General features: G+C 36.3%; 1 protein-coding gene across 2 annotated transcripts in view; it reads right to left on the minus strand.

The window, feature by feature from the left end:
- POF1B (POF1B actin binding protein) overlaps positions 1–17,278 on the minus strand; it is a 99,472-nt gene that overhangs the window by 39,349 nt on the left and 42,845 nt on the right. For both annotated transcript variants that reach the window (XM_004022231.5, XM_060407529.1), the window contains 2 exons: positions 12,867–12,968; positions 7,664–7,846 (listed from right to left, as the gene is read on the minus strand). In XM_004022231.5, the coding sequence (XP_004022280.2) occupies positions 7,664–7,846; positions 12,867–12,968 (285 nt within the window). The remainder of the gene's footprint in view (positions 1–7,663; positions 7,847–12,866; positions 12,969–17,278) is intronic.

Below are 17,278 nucleotides of genomic sequence, written 5' to 3' on the forward strand. Positions count from 1 at the left end.
GATGCTCATTTTCAATAATGAGATGAAGAAGGCAATAAATATGGAGAAGGACTGGAACCACATGTGACTGAGTGAGGGAACAGGCAGAACTGCTGAGTTTATTGAGCTAAGCAGCCCTAAATTTGCATCATTAGTGAATGACTTATGTTAAATAAATATTGTAACAAGCTTCCTGGACACTTGTCAGAAACAGGAGAGAGAGTGGGATGAATTGAGAAAGTAGCATAAACATATATACACTACTATGTGTAAAACAGATAGCTGTAAGAAGTTGCTGTTTCACACAGGAAGCCCAGCCAGGCTGCTCTGTGATGATCTAAAGGGGTAGGATGGGGGTAGGGGAGGGAGGCTCAAAAGGGAGGGGAATATAAGTATAATTGTGGCAGAAACCAACACAACATTGTAAAGTAATTTTCCTCCAATTAAAAAAATAAATTAAAAAGAAAGTACCTGACACTAAGATTTATGCAGTCCTGATGTTGACAAAAATTAAATTTTTAAATGATGGAAGAAAGACACTAGAGGTTGGAGAGTTTTTCTTTGGCAATAGCACTAAGTGAGCAGGACTCTTCCCTTTACATCTTCTCATGACTCTAAAAGTTTCCTTGGAAGTCTCAAGCCAAGTGCAAAAGAGTTGTGTGTGCTATATATATAATTATTTGAGCCTTTCTTTAAACACCACCTGTATGACAACTTCTAAAAAATAATAATAAAATAAAATAAAAAACAAGTTCAGCTGATCTTTTTCCTGTTGCTAACATATGTGGAATTATCTGTTCCTTGCTAATGGCAGGAAAATGATCACAGCATGTTATTCTCAATGTCCTCGAGAAAGGAAATGTGATCAGCGATGTTCTGAATTTGAAACCAAAATGATGATGTTTCTAAGGAGAACCATGGAAAACACACAAAAATTAGTTTTATTTGAAATATTTTGAAGCCAGGTTTTTGGACACCTGATTTTTAAAAATATTTTAATGCTTCTTAGAACACACTTTAAAGGTGATTTAGTCATGGCAAATAGATGGGGAAACAATGGAAACAGTGACAGACTTTATATTTTTGGGCTCCAAAATCACTGCAGATAGTGACTGCGGCCATGAAATTAAAAGACACTTGCTCCTTGGAAGAAAAGGTATGACAAACCTAGACAGTATATTAAAAAGCAGAGACATTACTTTGTCAACAAAGGTCTGTTTAGTTAAAACTATGGCTTTTCCAGTAGTCATGTATGAATGTGAGAGCTGGACTATAAAGAAAGCTGAGCACCAAAGAACTGATGCTTTTGAACTGCGATGTTGGAGAAGGCTCTTGAGAGTCCCTTGGACAGCCAGCCAGAGATCCAACCAATCCATCCTAAAGGAAATCAGTCCTAAACATTCATTCATTGCAAGGGCTGATGTTGAAGCTGAAACTCCAATACTTTGGCCACGTGATGCAAAAAACTGACTCACTTGAAAAGACCCTGATGCTGGGAAAGACTGAAGGTGGGAGGAGAAAGGAATGATAGAGGATGAGGTGGTTGGATGGCACCACCAACTCAATGGACATGAGTTTTAGTAAACTCTGAGAGTTGGTTATGGACAGGGAGGCCTGGCGTGCTGCATTCCATGGGGTTGAAAAGAGTCAGGCACAACTGAGAGACTGAACTGAACTGAAAACTATTAAAATGGGAACCAATTTCCTATTTTGATGCTTTGAAGGATTTGGGGCCTGAGTTTGAGGAGGGAAAGGTAAAGATTCAAACATTCGTTTGAACATCTACTATTTGCTTGGCACTAAGCTGGATACTTTACATATTTTATCTCATTTAATTCTATTGTAGATACACTGCACGTTAAGTGTGATTCTCCCTGTTTATAGATATGGAAACTGATGTTCAGTCCAGTTAAAGTCAATTACCTAGGATCACACAGCTCAGCAGAATCAGGTTTTATCAGTTCAGTTCAGCCGCTCAGTCATGTCTGACCCTTTGCGACCCCAGGCCTCCGCATGCCAGGCCTCCCTGTCCATCACCAACTGCCAGAGTTCACTCAGACCCACGTCCATCGAGTCAGTGATGCCATCCAGCCATCTCATCCTCTGTCGTCCCCTTCTCTTCCTGCCCCCAATCCCTCTCAGCATCAGAGTCTTTTCCAATGAGTCAACTCTTCGCATGAGGTGGCCAAAGTACTGGAGTTTCAGCTTTAGCATCATCAAGTTTTATAAACCCAAATAATTTTATTTAGTCTGTGTTCCTTGACCTCTGAATTGCAATTTAACTCTAAACACAAGCTAAAAATGGGTCAACCTTTAGTATAAGAAAAAAAGCCTAACTGACATCTGCTCTATTACTCTTCAAAGACTCTTCCACTCATGTGAAAGACTAATGTGTAAACACCAAAGAGCTTAGGTAAGACAATTAGTTTTCTGCCCTGCTTTGGCCATGGGATCTGCACAATGAGGTTACCCCATCCTCACTTTGACCAGAAATGGAACCAATTCTATATTATCCACATAGGTGAAAATTACTAGCTCTAAGCTTCCCAGGGCTATTCTGTTTTCAGCAGCACTTCAACTTTATCCACATAAAATACTGAAAAAAAAAAAAAAAAACACAGAAAAAAAAAAAGTATACAAAAAGCCTCCAGCCTTTACCAGAGCTAAATCCAAATCTCAAACTGAAGGATGAATAATAATAGAAACTAATATATTAGTTACCTAACTCTGCCCATTTTCTAAATAGACAATATCTGCTTTGGTCAAATATATTATTATTTGCACTAAGCTGATAAAAGTATATCATAGCATTACCATTGCCTTTGGATAAGATGCTTAATCCTGTGATATTGTTCCCATCTCTGATAATTGTCCCTCACTTCATTCCTACTGTCGTTATCTTAGCTTAAGTTTTACACTTTGTATGGCAAAATATTACAATATCGTAAAGTAATTATCCTCCAATTAAAATAAATAAATTAATTAAAATCAAAACAAAAACAAGTTTTACACTTTGCTGACATATCTTTTAATAATCTTCTCTCTGCAAATCCTTCTCTGTGGTATTTTTCATGTTGTAGACTTATAGTTTATGAAGCACATCAAATATATTTTCATTTAGTCTTTATATCAACTCTGTGAGGTAGACATTGCTAACAGAATTTTATGGATGAGGATATTTCTGAGAGATTTAATATTTATTAAGAACACACAGCTTGAAAAGACATAGCTGGGACTTGAACTCAGATCTTCCTACCCTGAAGCTAGTCCACTTTCTGTTATAACACTAAAGCCTTTCCAGTGGCAGACTCTTAATCCATTGGCCTACTCATGTTTACATTATTGACCAAGGACTCCCCACACTGCTGACTCAACTTTCAGAAGGAACTCTCAGTAAGCTCTGGAGTCAAGATAACTATGTACAAATCCTGGCTCTACCACATGCTAGCTATGCAAAGCCTTTGCAAGTAACAACTTCTGAGAACCTCAGTTTTCTTCTCTTAACAATAAAGGATGCTTGGGGCTGGTGCACTGAGACGACCCAGAGGGATGGTACGGGAAGGTAGGTGGAAGGGCGGTTCAGGATGGAGAACACGTGTATACCTGTGGCAGATTCATGTTGATGTATAGCAAAACCAATACAATATTGTAAAGTTATTAAATTAAAAAAAAACAATAAAGGCAATAATGATATCTTCTTCATTCTGATCACTGTGAAGAGAAAACTAATCAATATTTCAATTTATCTTACACAAAGCTTCCAGAATTAATCTAATCATACCTATCAATATTTTCCTACTTAGTAACCTTCAATCATTCTCCATTGCCTGCCAAATAAAGTTCAAAATTTTAAACTTAACCTTCAGAAATTATCTGGTTGTCCAGTGATTATGTTTCCATGATTTCACAGCTGAAGGCCCAGGTTCAATCCTTGGTCAAGAAACTAAGATTGTGCCATGGCAATGGCCTCACGATCTGGCCTTAATATATCATTTAAATCTTACACTCTAATAGTCTTCATCCCATGTCTCCTTTGTCATACAAACCAAACCACTATTCCTGAAACCCAAAATGTACTTTCCAAAATATATCAATTTTTCATGTGACTCCCTGTTCTTAGGATGTCCATGTCACACACCACCATACCACATATGGAAATTCTATTCACTCTTCAATACCCAGGTCAATCTCTTCCTCCTCAACAAAGCTTTCCTACATCTTCCTTTGAAATTAATTTCATGTTTCTTCTATTCCCAAAGCTCATTGCATGTTCCTTTTATAACAGACATACTTTGCTTTGTATAATATTTTATATGTTTGCCACATTCCCCTATTATACAATAAGTACCTAAGAGAAATGTGACAATGTCTTACTGATATTTGTATTTTTCATAGTACCTGGTGTGAAAATTTAATGCTTACAAATAATAATTATTACTGTAAACTAGTAATTACCATTTGTTAAGTACTTACAGTCAGTACTCAACAATCGTTAAGTTCTTAACATACAAGACATGATTTGTTCTTACAATAACCCTGTAAGAAATGGATGATGAATCTTATGATGAGGAAACAGAAGCAAAGCAAAGTAATATATTGAACTGATGAACTTTGACCTACAAAATGAAAATTTCAAATAATTTAACCTAGAAAAATGTCTTTCTAATTGTCATTACTAACCCATTTAAGAAATTCAACATCATCTGGACCATGTTAGAGTAATTCTAAAGCCAGTATTTCCATACATGATATGATATTCAGGGAAAAGATAATTTTAGGCTTTATCAGTTGGAAAAAAAATGTGTTTTAAATCTTTCATGGTTCTTATAGGCAAAACACTCTCAGACATAAATCACAGCAGGATCCTCTATGATCCACCTCCCAGAATTCTGGAAATAAAAGCAAAAATAAACATATGGGATCTAATTAAAATTAAAAGCTTCTGCACAACAAAGGAAACTATAAGCAAGGTGAAAAGACAGCCTTCTGAATGGGAGAAAATAATAGCAAATGAAGCAACTGACAAACAACTAATCTCAAAAATATACAAGCAACTTATGCAGCTCAATTCCAGAAAAATAAACAACCCAATCAAAAAATGGGCCAAAGAACTAAATAGACATTTCTCCAAAGAAGATGTACGGATGGCTAACAAACACATGAAAAGATGCTCAACATCACTCATTATTAGAGAAATGCAAATCAAAACCACAGTGAGGTACCACTTCACACCAGTCAGAATGGCTGCAATCCAAAAATCTGCAAGCAATAAATGCTGGAGAGGGTGTGGAGAAAGGGAACCCTCCTACACTGTTGGTGGGAATGCAAACTAGTACAGCCACTGTGGAGAACAGTGTGGAGATTCCTTAAAAAATTGCAAATAGAACTACCTTATGACCCAGCAATCCCACTGCTGGGCATACACACCGAGGAAACCAGAATTGAAAGAGACACATGTACCCCAGTGTTCATCGCAGCACTGTTTATAATAGCCAGGACATGGAAACAACCTAGATGTCCATCAGCAGATGAATGGATAAGAAAGCTGTGGTACATATACACAATGGAGTATTACTCAGCCGTTAAAAAGAATTCATTTGAATCAGTTCTGATGAGATGGATGAAACTGGAGCCAATTATACAGAGTGAAGTAAGCCAGAAAGAAAAACACCAATACAGTATACTAACACATATATGTGAAATTTAGGAAGATGGCAATGACGACCCTGTATGCAAGACAGGAAAAAAGACACAGATGTGTATAACGGACTTTTGGACTCAGAGGGAGAGGGAGAGGGTGGGATGATTTGGGAGAATGGGAATTCTAACATGTATACTATCATGTAAGAATTGAATCGCCAGTCTATGTCTGACACAGGGTGCAGCATGCTTGGGGCTGGTGCATGGGGATGACCCAGAGAGATGTTGTGGGGAGGGAGGTGGGAGGGGGGTTCATGTTTGGGAACGCATGTAAGAATTAAAGATTTTAAAATTTAAAAATAAAAAAACTAAAATAAATAAATAAATAAATAAATAAATAAAAATAAAACCTAGACAGCATATTAAAAAGCAGAGACATAACTTTGTTAACAAATGTCCGTCTAGTCAAGGCTATGGTTTTCCCAGTAATCATGTATGGATGTGAGAGCTGGACTATAAAGAAACTGAGCCCCAAAGAACTGACGCTTTTTAACTGTGGTGTTGGAGAAGACTCTTGAGAGTCCCTTGGACTGCAAGGAGATCCAACCAGTCCATCCTAAAGGAAATGAGTCCTGAATATTCATTGGAAGGACTGATATTGAACCTGAAACCCCAATAGTTTGGCCATCTCATGAGAAGAGCTGATTCATTTGAAAAGTTCCTCATGCTGGGCAAGATCGAGGATGGGAGAAGGGGATGATGGAGGATGAAATGGTTGGATGGCATCACCGACTCAATGGACACAATTTTGAGTGAATTCCGAGAGTTAGTGATGGACAAGGAAGCCTGGCGTGCTGCAGTCCATGGGTCACAAAGAGTCGGACATGACTGAACAGATTGAACTGAACTGAACTGAATGGCCATCATCATTTCCTCAGCCCTTCATGCACATATGGAAAACTTGTTTATCTCATTCCTCCCCCCCTCCCCCAGGATGACAACACTGATTGTGATCAACCATCTATGTGAACTTTTGCCTAGTTCTGAAGTGGTCATCCTGAGGTTCAGGATGAATTAAGTGTTATACATAAGATCACCTGACTCAGCAAGAGTAAAGCTGGAATGTCTTCTGAAAAAAAAAAAATAAATAAATAATAAAATAAATCTTTCATGGTTCTTTTTTGTTTGTTTTTTTTACCAATATTGCCAAAGTGCATATCTCAAAGTTTCAGTCTTTAGAAATAACCTCATGCATATCTCACATAAAACAATCATATTTTTATATAGGCAAGGTCCTTTATTTTTTCTTATTCTTTTTTATTTTGTCTTTCAGTTGCATATGAGTTACCTATGAGAGAGATCAGTTGAACAAATTATTTTTTACTGGGAAAAATATGAAAATATACAAATTATTTATTTTCCATAGTTCCAGTTATTATTGCTAGTTTTCCCAAGATTCAAGACCATCTTTTTCTCCTTTAACACCTATATAACAGATGTTTACAAAGTTCCAAAGTATTCAGAACATAAATTAGTCACTGATGATTGCATTCCAACAGATTTCTTCTTAGCAACTTTTAGTTTCTGTCTTGTTAATGAAACACACAATAAAATGTATTCCTATTATAACCTGAGTTAATATACCAAATTTGCAAAGAAAACATAAAAGTTACCAGCTTGTGAAATGTGACCATTACAATCATCTTAGAAATATCAACTCTAATTCATTTTTCATTTAAATATCATATCTCATAAAAATATTTAATGTTGTACAACTGTTGTATCAATTCAGCTAGAAATTAGATATTCATTTATCAGTTCCTAACTTCCCTCATAGATTTAATGTATTAATATACCTGAATTATTTTGTGTTCTGAGAAGAGATAGAAAATTTTATTTTAAAAATGCCATAATAAAACACAAATCCCCATGGTATAACCCCTCAATATTTTGATGAAAATTTAATGTAGGTATCTTTACAGAAGTGTGAGAAGGGTTTAAGAGATTATTTCAATTTTACAAGGAATCATTCCATTAATCTTACCTGCTCATGTGTATGGTTTGAGCCACCATGACACAGTTCAATTCCAGTGTTTGTAGAAACTGAATCACTTCCTGTGATGGTTTGGATTTTCTGACTAGAATGGGATTGTTCACAGTGTGGAGAGCGGATGATCTGGGGCTGTTGAACAATGTGATGATTGCACTGAACCTGAGGATAGCATTCCTAAAATACATACACAAGTCAAAAATATTTAGAATAAAAATTATTAATAAAAGAAAATCCATTTTAAAAAATTGAATGTGTTCTTTCACAAGATAAATTAAGCCCTAGGATTTATAGTTTTAATAAGTGATATATTAGTTTTCCAATTATTCCATTGGAAAAAAGTTGTACTGAACTCTATTTTTATTTGATCAGGTGGCTGTGACAATCCAAATACTTACCTAAGTTGGCCATGGAATTGCATGTTCTGATTAAGTTAATATTCGTTATACTTAACACTAAAACTAAAATGAATATTAATTTTAATTAATATTAATTAATATTAATTAATTAATATTTAATTAATTAACCCAATATTCATGATTCAATAGGCACTTCAGGATCTAATTGCATAATATTATAATACTGAAGATATTGATGGATATAAATTAGAAAATAAAATAGTGTAGTGACTTTCAGTGTCAGAAGCATAATAGAGTCACAGTGGGGGCAAGTGAAGTTCTTACACTTATGAAAATCAAGCATAAATTAAGAAAAGATTGGAAAACAGTAACTGAACCTTCAGATCCAGAAAACATAGATTCTAACTCTGATTCTACCATTAACTCTGTGATCTTGAGAAACTGTATATGCAATTTTATAAGCCTCAGTTTCCTCATGTGTGAAAGGGGAGATAGTATGTACCTCATTGGGTTGCTGTGGGGAGTAAATTAATGTTTGCAAAGTGCCAAGTATAAAGTAGGTGGTAATTAACGTTTACTATTATCATTATCAAATTTTATCATTGTCACCATCATCATCATCAACTTAATCATCAACCACCCATTAGTTTTGCAGGTAAAAAAAAAATAAAATAACCATGAGATCCAGAGAGGTAGGATAATTTACTTATGATGGTATAATTAATGGCAAAATTGGGTCTGGAACTTATGACTTCTTGCTCAGAGTTCATTCAGACCATTAGACTGAATTTGTACTGTCTTCAAAATATTTTGGAACTTGTTTTTAAACTAAATCTTTGTTAGCTGTTTGCTTATTTACTGTGATTTTGCTTCTGGTAAGTGTTGAGCACACACTAAGAAAAGGTATCTGGTTATTTCAGTTTTGAAGATTTCAGGTATGTTTGAATTTTCTATGTTATTTTGTTCTATTCTACTTTGGAAACAGATACCTTAAAGCCAGTTTTCAAAAAAAACTTTCACCCAGAATAAAAATACTCTGCTTGAACCATAATGCTACATTCATGCACATAAAATTAACCTTGAAAGTATAAATTCAATGCTCTATTTCCTTTTGACTATGGAAAGGTGAACTATGTTAATGAAGTAAGGCACTTCAAATTTTAAAATTTTTATATGGAACAATTTTCAACCTGTATTAATTGAAGAAACAAGATGCATAAGAATGAATATAGTATACTCCTTGTGTATAATATTTTTAATGTACACACATGTATACTTACAAACATATACAATTGCTTTTAAATATATGCATGGAACAAAAACACTGAGAATGACTGCTTCTAGGAAGAGGAACTAAGGGAAAAGAAGAACAGGACAGAGAAGATTTTTTGCACTCTTTTTGTACCTTTTATATTTTTATGCTTTGAAATTTTTATCATGTATACAAATATCTTTTCATGTATATAAAAATATTTTGGAAAAAATATGTATTAAGAGATACATTTTACAAGTAGGAACTGCCTTGTTAAACATATAAATAAAGGTCACAGAATCAGTTCATAGAATAATTCTCTCCAAGCTGATTTCAAATAGAATCTTTTTTTTCTCTCTCTCTCTTTTTTTTCTCTTCTTCTTCTCTACAAATATACTAGCACTAAGTAAGTTCTGCACAGCTTAGAAGTCTGACTGTGTATTATCTAGCTTTTGTACGAATTTTTGGTATGAAAATTTTGTTCTTTTCTGTTACAAAATACCTTCATACACTAGATTAGGAAAAGTCAGGGTGATAGTTGGAGAAAACTTTCACCCAATGAGGAGCTAGTACATTACTGAAATAAAATTCCTTCTGGGGGGGGGGGTAGGGGAATGCATCCTTTAACAGATGAGGAAAAACTTTGAAATGACAATAAAGAAAACAAAACCCATTTCTCAACCATCTTTTCTTATTAATGTATCAGTTGACTCTTGAATGGAATGCTGACAGTCTCTCCATCTGAGATGTCTTGTGGTTTTCCTAAACCCTATTTGACCTGTGAACCACTAACTGGTACCACTGAAGTCTTAGCAGGTTTTCAGTTTTCAGTCCTCATACCTGACTGCTAAAATTATTTTTCTGAAGCAAGATATTCATGTTTCTCATACTTTTGTGACATATCACAAGCTGAGTTTTTAATGTACAAAGTTCAAACATTTCTGATTTACCAAATATCTTACCATATATTTCTCTTCTTTGCTTAAGAAAAATATACACAGAGTACAATTTATAGACTTTCCTTGTGGCTCTAATGGTAAAGTATCTGCCTGCAATGCAGGAGACCCAGGTTTGATCCATATGAATTGGATAATTATCTTGCCACTGGCATTACTTTACCATCCTTCTACTATAAAGACCTCTTTTTTGGACAGGTTCCATCCCCTAAAAGCTAGTCCTATTTGAATTAGTCTCATGATGACATTTTTTTTTAAATTAGTCTCATGATGACATTGGCTTCCCTGATAGCTCAATTTGGTAAAGAATCCACCTGCAATGCAGAAGACTCAAGTTCAATTCCTGGGTCGGGAAGATCTGCTGGAGAAGGGATAGGCTACCCACTCCAGTATCCCTGGGCTTTCCCTGTGGCTCAGCTGGTAAAGAATCTGCCTGCAATGTGGGAGAAGTGGGTCAGATCTTTGGATTGGGAAGATCCCCTGGAGAAGGGAAAGGCTACCCACTCCATTATTCTGGCCTGGAGAATTCCATGGACTGTATAGTCCATGGGCTTGCAAAGAGTCAAACATGACTGAGTGACTTTCACTTCACTTCATGATGGCATTAAGCAGGTTCATCCAGACTCTAGCTTTATCCAGTTCATCCCATTATGTTTCTGTCACTGAGGAAACTAAGCTAGGTCAGAGCAATTGTATTTTAATATGCATGGTTCCTTTAAACCTTAGGCAGTCTCCTATGGCAGTTCCCAAACTCCCAAATCATTTAAGTTATTAATAAGAATAGTGGACATATAAAAGTAAATAGTCAAGTTAATAGTAATTTAGCTATTGATATTATAGTAAATAGCAGCAATGTTCACTGAAAACATCTTTAATTGTTACAAATATGTAGCAACAATAATGTACAGGATATTCAATATTTTCCTAGGGCCAAGATTTAGAAAGCTGTTTGCTCTCTTTGAAACAAGAAGTTGGAAGCAGTGTGAAATGATGTATCTCAAAAATTCCTTACTATTTAAAACTGTCAAGCTTACTGTTTTGGGAGTTCAGTTAGATAAAGGACAGATGTTATAACCTAGTAGCTTGAAGAAAGTGTCTTTTGAAAAACTGACATTTCATGAAGTTTTTCTATTTTGTATCATAATGTACAGAAACTGGAAAATATGTGTTTAATATGTAGTATACTAACTCCTTCAGACTATATCCAATTTTTGAAGCAGACCAGAATCTTAAAAGATTTGGATGTTTATGATTCTGAGAGCTTACTCTATTTCGTTATTACTGGGTATCAAATGAGTAAATAATATATTAGTTCCAATGAACTGGGTAACAACTGCCCATAAATACTAATAAAAATAAGATATGTTCTCATGCCAAGAAAAATGAAAAAGGAGAATTTAGTATGTTTTAATGTTTCATTTGCATATGAGAAAAAATGATTTTGTGATCAAAATTCGTTTGATAGTATTTAACTATCTGTTCTAGGTTGAATTACACCTCCCCCCCCCCAAATCACTTAAGTCCTAACTCCCAGTACTCCCACTACTTCAGAATGTGAACTTACTTGGAAACAGGGTCTTTACAGAGGTAATCAAGTTAAAATGAGGTTATTAGAATAAATCTTAATCAAGAATGAATGGTGTCCTCATGAAAAGGGGAAATTTGGACACAGAGACAAACATGCACAGAGGGAAGACCACATGAAGACACGCAGGAAGGAGGCTATGTGACAATGGAGAATTAAAATCATGCATTTACAAGCCTGAGGCCACCAGAAACTAGGAGATAGGAAGGGAAGAGTTCCTTCCATAGAGGTTTTAGAGGAGGCATGGCCCTTCCAATATGGTTATTTCATAGTTCTGGCCTCCAGAACTGTGAGACAATAAATTTCTGTTGTTTCAAGCCACTCAGATTGTAGTACTTTGCTACCGAAGGCTTAAGAAGCTATTGCACTAATGTAGTTCAAGAGATAAATCCCAGGCTTTGTCTGGCCTGAGCATGCTTGTACCCATTGAGCATGTCAATGTGAAACGTCTACTGGTTTCAGTAACAACTCTGTTTGAAGGATGGAAAGGCACAAGGAGGGAGGAGCTCTAAATGTCATGGAATTACCATCACCCTGCTGTAGTTTTGTACTCTGTACATGGTCTCAGCTAAGCTTAATGGAATTTCAAAAACCTGACTTCAAGATTTCATTTTCTAGATCTTTTACAGTATAGAGTATTTTGCCCATCTGCTCATAGTGTTCATTTAGAAATTCATTTCATATTAAATTAATTAAGAAAAAATTACAATGTTTTAAACTATTATTTTTGTGAGCTTAGTTTAAAAGAAATGTACAAAACACTGAGATATCTATATTAAGTTCAGATTCTACCATTAATTTTCTCCATGACTGGGCATCTCTTCATTTCAATTTCTCTTTCAGTAAAATGGGGACAATACTTCAAATGAAGAAATCTAAATGAAATTGTTAAGGATGATATGAAGTGCTGTAAATATAAAGAAGTATTATTATGACTCATAGTGGTCTCACCTGACACTTGAAAATTGAATGTCATTTTAACTCTATTAAAATATTTATAATTCAAAAGCATACACTTATAAACCTTAAAACAAATTTCACATACCTGATCCATATTTAGTTTCTCCACTTTTCTTATGGTTTTTTCATAAATAACATTATTTCCTGGAAAGAAATGGCCTCCTCTTAGGAATGGTGACAGAGGTTCCTACAAAGACAGTAAAAGTTGCATTTTGCTTTGCAAGTTAGCTTTTTGGAGGAAATTGAACTTAAGCAAATATGCATTCTCCAATAAACACTGAGGTAGTGGCAGACATTAGGAAAAAGGAAATGACATCCCAATAAAGTTCTGAGAAATATAAGGATGCATTAATAAAAATAATATATTTTCTCAAACAGAATAATCTGTATTTCCCACTACATTTTACTAACCCTAACAGTGTTTGGGGGAAATTAGAAAGGGGTGGGAAAGACTTTTTTCTGTTCCTAAGGAGAAATATAATGTTTCCTATAGAGGTAGACAGGCATGAGGTCAACCACACCTAAACTGGGTTTACTGGAAAGTTTCTTTTGATGTGAAACTATCATTGGGGAAATGTAAAATAAACATAATTTGGTACCACTGAGCCTATATTAAAGATTTTTTTTTTTTTTGTAATTCAATCTGGGTGCCCTTGAAATGAAGTGCAGTATACAATTCTTTCTTATGATTACAATGTGTCAGGCAATGAAATAATGGCTGGTGACATGTCCAAGATCTGAAAGAAACCAGGGAAGGGCTAATAAAAATCAGACCAGGAGTCCAAAATAATTGTAATGTGTACTATACGCCTCTCTTTTCTTTTGGTTTTCATGACTTTTCATTTATATGGGGGGATGGGTGAGTGTGGTTATTTTGTTACAAACCAAAAATTGCATTCTTCTTCTTCTTCTTTTTTTTTTTTTTTTGCAATACAGAGGAAAAGTATAGAAGGGGATTGGCTAAACTATTACCAGTTAATGTGTTTAGGACCATTTCAAAATCAACAAATTATGATTGCATTTTTGTAGTCGGCTACTTAAAAAATTTTTAGAACAATTGAACTAAAATACTGGTTATTCTGGTTATTGAGAAGCAAGGCACTCCTGAACCCAAAATATATATTTCTTGTATTCAAGTTTGGATAAAGAGTGCTCTAACTAAATGTTCCTGAGATACTTTGGCAAAACAAACATAAGTGATTCATTTTGGCTAACTAATGAATTATTAAATCTAAAAATGGATATTATTAAATAAAAAAATGGATATGGTCCGACACAGCTGGTGCAGGAGGGCCAGAGGGGTGGCTGTGAGGAGATACCCCTTGTCCAAGGTAAGGACCAGCAGCTGTACTTTGCTGGAGCAGCCATGAAGAGATATCCCATGTCCAAGATGCTGCAAGAGGCATCAGACGGCAGACACACAAACCATAATAACAGAAAACTAGTCAGTCTAATCACATGGACCACACAGCCTTGTCTAACTCAATGAAACTAAGCCAAGCTGTGTGGGGCCACCCAGGACGGGTAGGTCATGGTGGAGAGCTATGACAGAATGTGGTCAACTGGAGAAGGGAATGGCAAACCACTTCAGTATTCTTGCCTTGAGAACCCCGTGAACAGTATGAAAAGGCAAAAAGATAGGGTACTGAAAGAGGAACTCCACAGGTCAGTAGGTGCCCAATATGCTACTGGAGATCAGTGGAAAAATAACTCCAGAAAGAATGAAGGGATGGAACCAAAGCAAAAACAATACCCAGCTGTGGATGTGACTGGTGATAGAAGCAAGGTCTGATGCTGTAAAGAGCAATATTGCATAGGAACCTGGAATGTTAGATCCATGAATCAAGGCAGATTGGAAGTAGTCTAACAGGAGATGGCAAGAGTGAACATCACCATTCTAGGAATCAGCGAACTAAAAGGGACTGGAATGGATGAATATAACTCAGATGACCGTTATATCTACTACTGTGGGCAGGAATCCCTTAGAAGAAAAGGAGTAGCCATCATGGTCAACAAAAGAGTCTGAAATGCAGTACTTGGATGCAGTCTCAAAAATTACAGAATGATCTCTATTTTCAAGGCAAACCATTCAGTATCACAGTAATCCAAGTCTATGCCCCAACCAGTAATGCTGAAGAAACTGAAGTTGAACGGTTTTATGAAGACCGAAAAGACCTTTTAGAACTAACACCCAAAAAAATGTCCTTTTCTTTATACGGGACTGGAATGCAAAAGTAGGAAGTCAAGAAACACCTGGGGTAACAGGAAAATTTAGCCTTGGAATATGGAATGAAGCAGGGCAAAGGCTAATAGAGTTTTGCCAAAAGAATGCATTGGTTATAGCAAACACCCTCTTCCAAAAACACAAGAAAAGACTCTACACATGGACATCACCAAATGGTCAACACCGAAATCAGATTGATTATATTCTTTGTCGCCAAAGATGGAGAAGCTATATGCAGTCAGCAAAAACGACCAGGAGCTGACTGGCTCAGATCATGAACTCCATATTGCCAAATTCAGACTTAAATTGAAGAAAGCAGGGAAAACTGCTAGACCATTCAGGTATGACCTAAATCAAATCCCTTATGATTATACAGTGGAAGTGAGAAATAGATTTAAGGGCCTAGATCTGATAGATAGAGTGCCTGATGAACTAGGGATGGAGGTTCGTGACATTGTACAGGAGACAGGGATCAAGACCATCCCCATGGAAAAGAAATGCAAAAACGCAAAATGGCTGTCTGGGGAGGCCTTACAAATAGCTGTGAAAAGAAGAGAAGTGAAAAGCAAAGGAGAAAAGGAAAGATATAAGCATCTGAATGCAGAGTTTCAAAGAATAGCAAAGGGAGATAAGAAAGCCTTCCTCAGTGATCAATGCAAAGAAATAGAGGAAAACAATGGAATGGGAAAGACTAGAGATCTCTTCAAGAAAATGAGAGATACCAAGGGAACATTTCTTGCAAAGATGGGCTCGATAAAGGACAGAAATGGTATGGACCTAACAGAAGCAGAAGATATTAAGAAGAGGTGGCAAGAATACACAGAAGAACTGTACAAAAAAGATCTTCACGACCAAGATAATCACAATGGTGTGATCACTTACCTAGAGCCAGACATCCTGGAATGTGAAGTCAAGTGGGCCTTAGAAAGCATCACTACAAACAAAGCTAGTGGAGGTGATGGAATTCCTGTTGAGCTATTTCAAATCCTGAAAGATGATGCTGTGAAAGTGCTGCACTTAATATGCCAGCAAATTTGGGAAACTCAGCAGTGGCCACAGGACTGGAAAAGGTCAGTTTTCGTTCCAATCCCAAAGAAAGGTAATGCCAAAGAATGGTCAAACTACCACACAATTGCACTCATCTCACATGCTAGCAAAGTAATGCTCAAAATTCTCCAAGTCAGGCTTCACCAATATGTGAACCGTGAACTCCCTGATGTTCAAGCTGGTTTTAGAAAAGGCAGAGGAACCAGAGATCAAATTGCCAACATATGCAGAGTACATCATGAGAAACGCTGGGCTGGAAGAAGCGCAAGCTGGAATCAAGATTGCTGGGAGAAATATCAATAACCTCAGATATGCAGATGACACCACCCTAATGGCAAAAAGTGAAGAGGAACTAAAAAGCCTCTTGATGAAAGTGAAAGAGGAGAGAAAATTTGGCTTAAAGCTCAACATTGAGAAAACTAAGATCATGACATTTGGTCCCATCACTTCATGGGAAATAGATTGGGAAATAGTGGGAACAGTGTCAGACTTTATTTTGGGGGGGCGGGGGTGCTCTAAAATCACTGCAGATGGTGATTGCAGCCATGAAATGAAAAGACACTTACTCCTTGGAAAGAAAGTTATGATCAACATAGACAGTATATTAAAAAGCAGAGACATTACTTTGCCAACCAAGGTCCATGTAGTCAAGGCTATGATTTTTCCAGTGATCATGTACGGATGTGAAAGTTGGACTGTGAAGAAAGCTGAGCACCGAAGAATTGATGCTTTTGAACTGTGGTGTTGGAGAAGAGTCTTGAGAGTTCCTCGGACTGCAGGGAGATCCAACCAGTCCATCCTAAAGGAGATCAGTCTGGGTGTTCTTTGGAAGGACTGATGCTAAAGCTGAAACTCCAATACTTTGGCCATGTGAAGAGTTGACTTATTGAAAAAGACTCTGATGCTGGGAGGGATTGGGGGTATGAGGCGAAGGTAACAGAGGATGAGATGGCTGGATAGCATCACCGACTCGATGGACATGAGTTTGGGTGAACTACAGGAGTTGGTGATGGACAGGGAGGCCTGGAGTGCTGCAATTCATGGGGTTGCAAAGAGTCAGACATGACTGAGTAACTGAACTGAACTGAACTGAACTGAAAAATGGATATATTTTTAAAAATTACCCTAGGAACTATTTTGTGTTTGTTTTTTGTAAAACAAACAAAAAAACCTCTTTGGTAATACACATAACACATGTTTACATTCATGTAACACATGTTTCAGAG

Source organism: Ovis aries, chromosome X (assembly GCF_016772045.2).
Source record: "Ovis aries strain OAR_USU_Benz2616 breed Rambouillet chromosome X, ARS-UI_Ramb_v3.0, whole genome shotgun sequence".
Classification (NCBI taxonomy): Eukaryota; Metazoa; Chordata; class Mammalia; order Artiodactyla; family Bovidae; genus Ovis; species Ovis aries.